The sequence below is a fragment of the Mesitornis unicolor genome, unplaced genomic scaffold (genome assembly GCF_000695765.1).
Source record: "Mesitornis unicolor isolate BGI_N332 unplaced genomic scaffold, ASM69576v1 scaffold10357, whole genome shotgun sequence".
Lineage (NCBI taxonomy): Eukaryota > Metazoa > Chordata > Aves > Mesitornithiformes > Mesitornithidae > Mesitornis > Mesitornis unicolor.
Genome location: NW_010198380.1, coordinates 962 through 12,576, shown reverse-complemented (window position 1 = coordinate 12,576; position 11,615 = coordinate 962). Strand labels below are relative to the sequence as shown.

Below are 11,615 nucleotides of genomic sequence, written 5' to 3'. Positions count from 1 at the left end.
CTGTTCATCAACGTTTGCAGCTGGAAAAGGGTCCCGGCCCCTAGTGCCCCTACAGACCCCACACCCGTCAGCGTGGGGCCGCTAGAAGAAGTATCTGGCGAGGGAGGTACGGCTGAAAAGAGCTGCGGCTCGCCCCCGAGGCACTTTTTCTTTCCCGGATTCATTTCTTCCCGCGGTAGTGCATTGAGTGGACAGCTCTCGCTCGGGGTGGGGGCAGCAAGGCAGGGATGCAACAGGCATAGCTCAACACCGACTCTAAACGACTCCTTCCTTTTTGAAAATACAAAGCCAAATCCCTTCCCCCCCCAAAAAAAAACCCAACCCAACAACAAAAACCAACAAAAAACCAAAACACCAACACCAAAAGAACCCAAACCCAAAAAAACCCACCAAAAAACCCCCACAAAACAAAAACAAACCCACCCTGAAGACAGACAAAAATTCCTAAGAGTACTTACACCCTAGGAACCTCTCTGACCACATATATCCATGTTGACTTGGATCATGGTCCCATGCTCATGGAGACTGCAGGATCAGCACATGGCAATCCATGTGCCATCTCAAGACAAGGCTGATAGAATTAGCTCTTTGTCCAGAAGCCACAAATGAATTTGCTTTGCTTTTAAATCAAGTGTCTATAAAGAACAGCGGCAGGTGGTACCATAGCAATAATTCTGACACGTAACTTATTTTTACAGAGCTTTACAGCATTATAGATACTGCGTATAACCCAGATGTTCTTCAGAGGGGAGAAGAAAACCCAGAAAAGATGGAGCACTTGATCCATTTGACACTTAAATTCATTGAGAAACGATGCAACCTTATTCTTTCCGATTTGTACACCATTGAATCATTCAAATTGAAAGGAAGCCTAGAAACCATGCAGCAACGTCTAAAAGGAAGGCAGAATCCAACTCCACATCTCAGTCAGAACACAAAGGGTATGTAGAGACCTGCTGTTGCTATTCTTTCAAGACCTATCACATGATCCAACAAATTTACTCAAGCCTCAATCTCTCTAACTCCAATTCTTCCAATAAGCATAAACAAAATGCTTCTAAGAATTCAGAATAAAGCAGCAGTATTCACACCGGACATCAGTTTAACCCTGCTGGCCTATGTGTCATTCTGACACTGGAACAGCAAACACCCTTTTTCCTATATCCATTAGACATGGAAATTCTACTAAGGTTTAATCCTTTGAGGTGCCAAGTCTCTTTTGCTCTAACCTGAATAAAAGGGGTTGCTGCTGTAACTAGTACTCAGAAAACAACAGCTTTTAACCTGTTGGCAATAAAACCAAATCACAGGCAAAGCAGAAACTGCCAGTAACAGTCTTCAGCTGACAAAACTGCTAATTACAATTAATTATAGATAAAACCTTGATATATTTGTCAAGTGGCATAACATTACAGTTCTTAGTAACTGATATGTGTGAAAAACTTGTATTTCTTGAAAGAACTGACACTTGATCAGCTGCTACACACTATGGAAGCTGAGGACTGCAGCAATGCTCCTGTGCTGCTGAAGGAAGAAAGCGCGCCACAGTCTAAAGTGCATCTGATAGAGGAAATTACCAGTACTGAAATGCCAGAGAAGCTAAGTACTCCTGTCTATGAAATGATCACTGTGAAGGACGCAAGCAAGAGACCACTCAAAATTGAACTCAGAATTGAATTGCCTAAGGTTAGCTATGTTTCTGAGTGTGATTTCAGAATTTCAAAGGTAAGACAGCAGAAAGAATCATCTTGTGTTCTCTGTCTAGTACCTGGTTCCTAGAAATGCTCACTACTAATTCATTGTCAAATAGTTAATCAAGTGTTTTCATTTTCTTGGTTTAGGATGACATAATCATTGAAGTCCCTGAAAAATACAAATTACAACTAGATCTGCCAGCACTGGTGGATGAAGAAACAACTACAGCAGTATTTAACAGAGGAAAACGGGTGTTGTTTATCACAGTGCTAGTTGCCAAGCCAGAGCCCTAAAAGACTGCATTCTGTCCAGTTCATGTTCACAGCTGACAGAACAAAACAAAAGCCCAGAATGAGAATCTTAAGTTTTAGATGGTGATGAGTTTAGTTAGTTTTGGTTTGGTTTTGTTTTTTGGTGGTTTTTTTGTGTTGTTTGAGTTTTTTTTAATTGAACTTCTGATCTTCAGGGGTGAATACCTCAGGCACCTTTAGAAGAGGCGTGTAGAAAACGTCTGGAAGAACACTAGCACCGCCAAACTTGGGGAAAGAAAAAGTTTAAGACTGTAAATATCCAAGGGGTACTTGAATACATTAACAGCTGTAGTAAAGAATCATAAATGCATGCTTTGTAACATCATTCAATTTGCCTTAAGGTACAGCAATAAAAGTTGTGACATCTTTTTGCTAAATAAATGGACTACTAGATTCACATGGTCAGAGCAGCCCTCATGTATTTAATGCTGGAACAACTAACACATGTGCCATACGCAGTTCTACAAGCTGCCATGCGTGCTGTTGCTGTTCTCTTTAGGACAACCCCTGCTCATCTTAACTGGAACAGGCTTTGTAGTTTTCTCAGTCACTGAATATGCTTGACCTCACTTCATACAGTTTGGTAATCTCTGAATGAGAACATAAAACAACAGACCTATTTTGTACTATTCGAAACAGCACATAGAGATTCAAAGCTCAGGAACACTTAGTATGAAGCTAGCAACCAAAACCTGTCTTGGAGCACTTCAACGAGGAAAACCATCTGCACGAGTTCACACTAATACACACACAAAAATATTACAAAGCAACACAAAACAAGTTCAAGGATTGCTGAGCATTACTAGAATTAATTGAGAAAGGGACAAACAAAAGGTTACGTGATCTTAGTTTCATGACTGATTTCGTCTTAAGTCCTCCTTACACATTTGCACCAACTGTGTTTCCGTAGCAACATGAATCAGATTAGAAACAGAAACAGACAAACTGGTTTTAAGCTGCAACTTTAAAACACAGGCTTAGAGAAGAGCAGTAACTTGTAGCTTTCCCCCTTCTTTGTTTCAAAGCAACTTAGAAGGCTGCATTGAAACACTGTTCAGTGATTATAGTTGCAAGTTCAAGCTGAAGCTGTATCACTGCATGAGCTGAGCTGGCCTGTGGCAAGCAGTACCAGCAGTCACTATCAGCACGCCAAGCACACACACTAGATAGGTAGCATTTTTTGAGCTGCAAGTGTTCCAGAGTCTGAGTGTCATTCAGAGAGTGTTTCCACAGGACAAACTATTTGGTGTGTTCCCATTGCAGGAAGAAAGTGATAGGTCTCCTTAGCCAGAGTTTGAGTTTCTGGGGAACACTGCAGCAAGGAAACCAGAAAGATTAAAAAGTTCACTGCTGCGTTATAGCAATAAAGCAAGCACTGTTCTGGAACATTTGTGACCACAAATTAAGGTTAATAGGGTGAGTGTCACTATCAAACTGAAAGGCTAAACAGCTCTGACTGTGCTATAGCAGTTCAGTAAGCCACGCATGACCGAACAGAAAAGCACTGGAACATGTTTTAGTAGTTGTCAGTTCCAAACATTTAATAGACCATAGGTTCACTGGAACAAGTCTGGAACCAAAATATTTTAGATCGTTAAAGAAAGAACAAAAACTTAATGCACTTTTTTGCTTAAGCCAGGCATGAAAACCAGGTATCACAGCAAACAGACATTAAATAGTTCCCACAAAAATATTTAATTTCCACAGTATTTTCTTTCAATATCTTTAGTGAATTTGGTAGAACTTTACAGGAGATGGTACTTAATGCAATATACAGAACAACAGATCAGCTTTAACTTCTTTTAGCTTTTTTATTTTCCTTCAGACTTCTCCCCTCCTATTTAGTTCTCCTGATTACTTTGTAATGACTACACAGTTGTCCTTTTTACATTAACATTTCCATGTGGAAAGTGGAATTTAAGAACGTTCAGCACTGCACCCCTTTGAGGATACAATGACTGGGGTAACTGGACACAAGTCCAACAAACTACTGAAGCACTTTACATACAATATATACATGGATAACACATTCTGCAGCTTACTGAGGCTGGGACAACATGAGACAATCCAGGGAAGAACCGCAGGACCAGTGACTAACTCAGAGCTTCCTATGTTAGAATGCCTGAAAAAAAATTTCCAAACATTCGAGTCATCACATCATTAATATCCACTGATGGGATTATTAGCACGTGTGATTTGCCTATATTGGGTTCCAGCACACAGATTTTCTTGAACATTCTGCAAAACAGTTACTTCCATGGCATTGTAGTCTCGAGATTAACTTAGCAAGAGGACTAGCAATTAGGGAGTTTTCATACAAAAAGCACATGTAAGTGAAAGTCCAAGAGAAGACAGCACATTCCCTGTGGTATCTGAGAGCTGTGACCCCACAGATATCAGTGCTCTTTTTCACCTTACTTTAAAGTGCTCAAAAGGGATCATAAAGCTGAGAAGGTCCAGACCAGTGCCAAATTCCAAGAGAGATTTGGAATGCTAGCACGTGGCCTCTGAGAAACTACTCCCAGGCGCTTCAGTCCCTTAGTGCATCTGACATACTTGCCTACTCCAGCCAAGAACAGGATAATAAGGGAATTCACCTTCTACTAACTTGCACATTTCAGTTACTATCTAATCTGAACTCCTGTGAAGAGACAATTCAAATTTCTGAGAACACCGAGGTCATGAAACTGCTTGGTATGCACCCCCTGGTTCACCCTCATTTAGAAGCAGATGGCAGTATGCATACTGCCTGGACAATTTTAAAATTTGGTATGTTTAACTCTGTTTTGGAAGAGTTTGCAAGTTAACTAACTGTATAAAAATACAGTGTAGCTGTAATATTGCTCTGAAAAGCACTTTTGCAAACTTTTTCTGTACAGACTGGTAAAAACATTACCAGATAATATAATACATATTTAAAATAAAAAGGAACCCCTTTAATAAGTCTGAGCACTAAAGTCTAAATACCTTTTTTAAAACAAAACAGTGTGACCCAGGAAAATTTTGCTTGCACGGTTAAATTATAGCAGCATGGTTACTGGCTTTTCAAGGAAATTCTTGAATTCAGCAAGCCACTGTGCTCCAACTGCTCCATCTACAACACGATGGTCACAGCTAAGTGTAACGGACATCATACTGGCCACATCAAATCTGAAAGGAGGGGGGAAAAACAAAAAAAGGAAAAAACAGGTTAACACAATTCTCTGCAAGTCAGTTCCAATTCAGTGCCACTAACAAAGCAAAAAAGCTTTTATCAGAGAACCAGCAACAGCAGTTGCTGCTTAGTAACAGATGTTTCTCCCTGGGCACTTCAAAGAAAAAGAGCCATTTTACCTGGTAACCTCCAGTTTCCCCACGTGTCAGTGATAGTACCTAGGACTGTTAAAATGTTTAAAGAATCCTGAACATTCTCCTGGGTCTATGTTAGTTCAAGCTCCAAGCAAGACTATATTAATACAGAACACTTGAATTATAATCCATCCCTTAGGTTTTTCTTAAATGGAAGTTTAAGCAAGTTGTAAAAGAGGAACAGGTGCCTAAACTGGATTCTAGGCTCTCTTCCACAGATTAACCCTACCCCTCAAAGAAAGAAACAGCCTGTCCTCAACCTGCAAAGAAGCTACAAGAATAAATGTAGGGCAGATCATTCATCAGTCACTGCATTTCTCTATCGCCTGTATGACCCTTTTATACAAGGACTCACCGTACCTTCTCAGAAGATACTGAAAGCAGCATGTCAACAATTATTTTTTTAAAATGATAATCAAATGGAAGTGTTAGAAAACTAGCCATTATTTCAAAGTTTTATTTCAGAAGCTTGTTATACGCCGAACAGATGAATACTTACCCTTTCTCATTATCAGCTGGCACTAGCCTTTTCTCTGAGGCACCAACTGCAAGGATGCAGGCTTGAGGTGGATTGATTATGGCAGAGAAATTTTTAATCCCATACATTCCTAAATTGGAAATTGTGAAAGTACCACCCTACAAGAAAAGCACAATCATCGTCAAATTCACAAAAGCTGTTTCATGTGGAGTATTAATGAACGTGGCTGAAACACCACAAAATAGGCCTTACTCATTTTGAGCAGGGCTTCTGAACAAGAGTCAAGGGCAGCAATGTTGAACAGCAATCTGAGTTTCTCACCTGGAATTCATGGGGCTGAAGTTTACCTTCTCGGGCTTTAGTCGCCAAAGAAACCACATCCTTACTAATGGAAGCCAGGCCCTTTATATGTGCATTAAACACAATAGGAGTTATAAGCCCTGCAGGAGTACTAACTGCAACACTAACATCCACTACGTGATTTCTGCAAGACACAAAGGAGATGCCAGTTATTCTAGCATGGTATCAAAGAAGAAAAATTTCAGAATGGTTCAGACAACTCTAAAGGAGTATTAATTTTGCAACAATTATTTCAGTTGGCATACTAGTCTTAGATATGAGGTTCTTAGCACTTCAATGAAAGCCCCTCAACCTTTGCAGTATACCTGTTCCCCTCCCTCCTCAAAATCCCTGTGGAAGGTCTACTATTTTGCCATAAACTCTCTACTGAACAAAGAAAGTTTCTGGCTTCGACCGTACCATAGACTTACTGCCTAATAACTGTGTCCATCCATGAAGAATTTGCCTCAGGCACCTTCAAACATGCTAGAGCAGAAGCTTTAATTATGAAGTCATTGACAGAAAGCTTAACGTTATCCGAGACCTCCTGTAAATAAAGAGATTTGAGCCATCAGTTTCTCTCCCACACATTACCTCAGGTAACTTGGATCATCACTGCCATGCAGCCTTGTTTACAGAAAATATTAGGACATCATCACACTACTTTTAAACATTAATGTTTGAATGTCAAGATAATTTAAGAGGTGAATACATCTCCTTCATAATATAAGATGGTACAGTCTTTTTTATGCCTGTTTTTCCCCAAACTTGGCTTAGAATTATTATTTTGCTTAAATTTTCTACCCTTTTTACTCTTAAAAACCTTTTTACCCTTTTGCCCTACGTTCCAGCTGGAAGAACTGAAAAACACCAAGCAGGGTACAAAGTGGCCCTCTTAGGGAAGTCAGAAATCAGTGCAGACTACCTGGGTAAAAAGTCTCATTCTGTCACAGACAGTCCAGAGCCGATCCACAACAGGGAGAAAAGGCACTGAAAAGACTATTATTCCCAAGCCAAAATGGCATACCACCAAGAAGCAGGGTGGGCAAACCGGTGAGAGAACGCAGCTTTCCTCACACACACGCTCTTACCACCGTGCCTAAATGCTTTACCTGATTGAGTTCTTTCCTTAGCACCAGTACTTCTCCCATGTTTACATCAACAGAAAGGTAGTAGTGAGGTATTGTTTGTTTAGACTGCATCAACCGCTGAGCAATGACCTGCAGGTATACAATAGAAAAGATGAAAAAAAAAATCAATTTGGAAAATTCCTAACCACAAATAATGGTCTTGGCAAGGAATAAAATCTTCTTACCTTCCGAATGTTGCTGATAGGGATATCCGTGAAGGTCCCCACTGGTGCTGCTGCAACTGCAGCAGCTGCAGGAACTGCCTCTAGTGCTGGAGCCTGCAATCAGAGAAAGACATCGTAATCCACAGTACTATCCACATACCATTGTACAGGGTAATTGAGTATGTGGGACAAGTGCTAAGGTTAAGTTGCCTCTCACTTAAAAGCAGCACTTTCTATTCTCTAGCCTCACCTCTCCAGCACCCACTAGGTTCTCTCTAAGTTCTACATTCGATTATTAAATGTAGTACTTGAGTGATTTAGAAACGCAACACTGATATACGCTGCTATGAAGCTCCCAGAATAGTAAGTCCTGCTAGATGTCTGGTTTACACAGAGCAGAGAAGTATGCTACAGGGCACTCTCAAACTGCACTCAGACGCATCCCTTCCAGCGGTACGCAAAGCAACACTTCCATCATCTCATATGAAAGACAAGCAATGGTGTAAGAACGTATTTGTGGCAACAATGACAGCAGATGGTTCATAAGTCTGGCTTTCATTTCACCTGCCTCTTTTCAGCAATGTTAATCAGTTGGGACTGGGCTTACCTCAATCCATAACAGTGTAGCAACCAAACGAAGGGTTGGGAGCCCACAATTGTTTTTTCTCAGTGAAATACCAAAGGGACAAATCAAGGAAAAAACTTTGTGTTTCTGACAGGTTAAGCTTTATAACCTAACAGTAACCATAGCCCACACAGCATCATAACCAAACCAATCCAGCCATAACAGTTCCATACAGTAATGGCATTTTTACAGAGCATTTCCATCACTGTAATAAAATATCCATTCTTACAGATGTCAAGCCTACTCACTGGAGCAACCTTTGATGGTACAAATGACTCCACATCTTTCTTTGTAATTCTACCATCTGGTCCAGTACCTAAAAGTGTCAAAGAAAAACATAAAAGGATTTCAATTATTTGCAACAGGGCATTGCTTCTACAGGTACCAGTTTTATTCAACAGAGAAGTCATTTAACAGAGCAACACCAGGCTGTCTGGTGAGAACAGCAACACAGTCAGGATGTTCTTGACAGGGAGGAAGGAAGAGAATAGGCAAGTATGCACCTAGAGGGACAGGCACTTGATAGTGAGAGCAAGAAAGCAGAAGGGCAACCTACCTTTCACTTGGGCAAGGTCAATTCCTTTTTCTGCTGCCATTTTCTTTGCCAGGGGACTAACCAGGATTCTTCCTTTCCGGGGAGGTGGCCCAGCTGTGGGGACCGCTGGAGTGGAAGGAACAGAGGGCTGGGGAGGAGGAGCAGCAGCAGGACTTGCCACCACCTTAATGGAAGAATCAAAGCTATTAACTTCAGGATAATCAAGCAAAAGCTTAGAAGGTACAGTAAGAGAACAGGACCTTCTAATTACCAGTCAAGAGAACAGCAAAAATAGTCACTAAGTCAGCGAAGCTTTGCAGTGCCAGAAATTAAATCATAAGCTTCCTGGGAAGATGGCCAACTAAGCTGCTGAACTATACTCCAGAAACAGTTGAAATAAATGACTTATGCTCCCAGTTTTCAATGAGGCATTAGAAGTGGCACAAGCATCAGGCTGGAGAAGAGACTGTAATCTCTACAACAGACTATCTGCTCCAGTGTTTGGAGGGAAAACTAGCGATCACTTCTTAGGTCACCCATCACCACACACATGTTCGGCTTGCATTCACAGAATCATAAACATTCTTGTTGGAGCCAGGGTTTCACACTGTCAAGCCAGAAAAACAGTTCAGATCAGACCTCTTAACGGTCCCCATAACTTCTCTCACATGGTAAGAATGGCCCTTACCAGTGGAGGAGGAGGAGGAGGAGGAGCCGGTGCCTTCATGTCAGTTACTGCAGTGGCCTGGTAGTCAGCAAAGGCTGGAATATCAGACTCCTTCTCCACAATGATGCAGAGAGCTGTTCCTAATGGCACATCTCTTGTTCCTTCAGGCACCAAGATTTTTGCCAAGTAGCCTTCCTCCTGCACTTCAAACCCTATAAGGGAAAGAAACAGACCTGGTTTGGTGCCTGATGCAGCTGAAAGTTCTTCTAAAAGCTGCTTCTAAAGACTTTGGTAGTGAAAGCCCTGTCCTGTATTTAGTAGGCAAGAGAATCCTTTTCAGTGCAACTAGTGGGGAAACATCTCCATGCACTGTACATTACTATGAAGGATTGATGGAAGAAACGTTAAGTGTTTTTAGGAGCTCCAATGTTTAGCTCTCTGACAGAATGAGAGGTTAACACCACTTGTTTTAGTTGCCCCACAGCTTCATGCCCTGAGTGGCTAGAAGCACAGTTGCCACAGAGGCTACTCTGGATCCTCCCCTTTTAAGGGCATCTCATTTATTCTTGGCTTTGGAGTTGACTCACCTATTGTGGCTTTATCCGTCTCAATTTCTGCCAGCAAGTCTCCCTCATTCAGTTTCTCCCCGACCTTCTTCTCCCATCTCTGCACTGTGCCCATTGTCATGGTGGGTGACAATGCAGGGAGAGTGACCTGTGACGCCACAGAATAGAAGAGAATCAGATTCTGGTAATCCAAAAGGAACAGGAGCACAGTTTTAACTCCCGACTAAATGATGCCAACCTAAAGAAGTAGCTAGCCTCTAATGCACTCCTAGATCTGGCTCCATTACAGCAAAGAACAGTGTTGTCCCATATTGCTACTTTGGCTTCTTTTACCAAGGCCTGAGCAAGAAAGCAAACAAAAACAAAGAGCAAGAAATCTATGAATCAAGATAATTATTACCACCATCACATTGGGAGTGTCTTGGAGTTGCTATCTGCAAGGCTAGAAGGAAGACTGAAGCAGGTCACTTTCTCTGTGACAAATATATCTGGCCCCTTTAAAAACCATATAGACTTGTCTTCCAATAAGCACTCCAAGATGCTGCAGGTTTGCACATGCATGTTGCTGTGCAACAAATACAGCATCTGAGTACAGCTTCAGAGCAAAACTGGACAGATAAGGCAAGCAGTGGGAAGTAAACAGGTTTAGTAGCTAAAATACAGGTCAGATTAAAAAAACTAATTAATTCTTTGTTCAATTACTGACTTTGCATAACATCTTATGAATCAGTTCCTACATGCATCATCTGTGGAAACAGGCTTAGTATTTCAGATTTTCTTTTTCAAAGGAGTGTCACAGAAATACTACAAAGTGCTCAAACACAACACCAGTGGATGGACACCTCCATATCTAAACAAGGTGAAAAGATTATCCACAAATACAACTCATTCTTAGTCACCCACAAACACATCTGGTGTGGTCATCAGAGTATCACAGACTTTAGTTCTGCTTCGAGATGTAAATAGGGCCTTCAGAGTTTACTCACACTTAACACAAGGTCTTTTTATACCAGAACTGTCCAAATAATGCAAATGTAGCAGGTTTTTCTAGACCCCATAACCACCTGGAGAGACAAACCTCTCCTCTACTAGCAGCTAGAATGCTAAAATAATTTTCTGGAAGAAGCTTTCTGGGACCTCCCCAAACACCTGCTTTCAGCATGCAACAATTCAAGTGGCACACACTCCTGCAATTATAGCTAATAGCTTCCCACTCCAGATAGTATTTATGACAAAATGCCCTTAAGCTAGACAGAAAAAGAATGCAACAAGCCTTAAATCACTAGGAATGCTCTCTTACCTGCATATGAGGAGGGTAAGAGCTGCCAGGAGCCTGAGGAGAAGGCGGAGCTGGTGGTGAGGGAGCTGCAGCTTGAGGGGGAGGCACTGAGGCTGCAGGGGGGGCAGATCCTGCAGAATCCAGAGTATAATTTTTAAAGGCATCAATATATTCAGGCCTACAAAAAAATACAGAATGGCAAAATGAGTCAGATGACTGTCCCTAAGCCTCTCACATGAGGCACCCAAGAGGAAAAAAATATCTCAAGGATTAGCAAAATACATACTTTTCTACTGTGATACATATTATGGCCCCAATAGGAACATCTCTTGTTCCTTCTGGCACCAGGATCTTGGCCAAGTAGCATTCCTCCAAACTCTCAAAGCCAACTGTTGCTTTGTCTGTCTCCACCTTTGAGAGAGAACAGGATGTCATTATAGCAATGGAAAAGACCAGTGAGCTCAGACCCTTCCAGTCT

The 11,615-nt window shown here is 41.4% G+C and overlaps 2 protein-coding genes across 2 annotated transcripts in view; one reads left to right on the top strand and one right to left on the bottom strand.

The window, feature by feature from the left end:
• Positions 1-698: 698 nt before the first annotated feature.
• PIH1D2 (PIH1 domain containing 2) lies at positions 699-1,988 on the top strand (the record flags this gene model as incomplete). The annotated part of the gene is made up of 3 exons (XM_010189134.1): positions 699-941; positions 1,460-1,725; positions 1,842-1,988. Coding segments are annotated over 3 exons (656 nt in total), but the record flags the coding sequence as incomplete, so codon positions are not given.
• Positions 1,989-4,872: 2,884 nt separating this feature from the next.
• DLAT (dihydrolipoamide S-acetyltransferase) overlaps positions 4,873-11,615 on the bottom strand; it is a gene marked incomplete at its 5' end in the record, with an annotated part of 7,146 nt that continues 403 nt past the window's right edge. Inside the window, 12 exons of the mRNA XM_010189133.1 lie at positions 4,873-5,156; positions 5,854-5,990; positions 6,154-6,316; positions 6,603-6,718; positions 7,284-7,391; positions 7,487-7,579; positions 8,339-8,406; positions 8,647-8,809; positions 9,314-9,504; positions 9,880-10,006; positions 11,159-11,315; positions 11,424-11,548. Coding sequence (XP_010187435.1) covers positions 5,027-5,156; positions 5,854-5,990; positions 6,154-6,316; positions 6,603-6,718; positions 7,284-7,391; positions 7,487-7,579; positions 8,339-8,406; positions 8,647-8,809; positions 9,314-9,504; positions 9,880-10,006; positions 11,159-11,315; positions 11,424-11,548 — 1,578 coding nt within the window. The remainder of the gene's footprint in view (positions 5,157-5,853; positions 5,991-6,153; positions 6,317-6,602; positions 6,719-7,283; positions 7,392-7,486; positions 7,580-8,338; positions 8,407-8,646; positions 8,810-9,313; positions 9,505-9,879; positions 10,007-11,158; positions 11,316-11,423; positions 11,549-11,615) is intronic.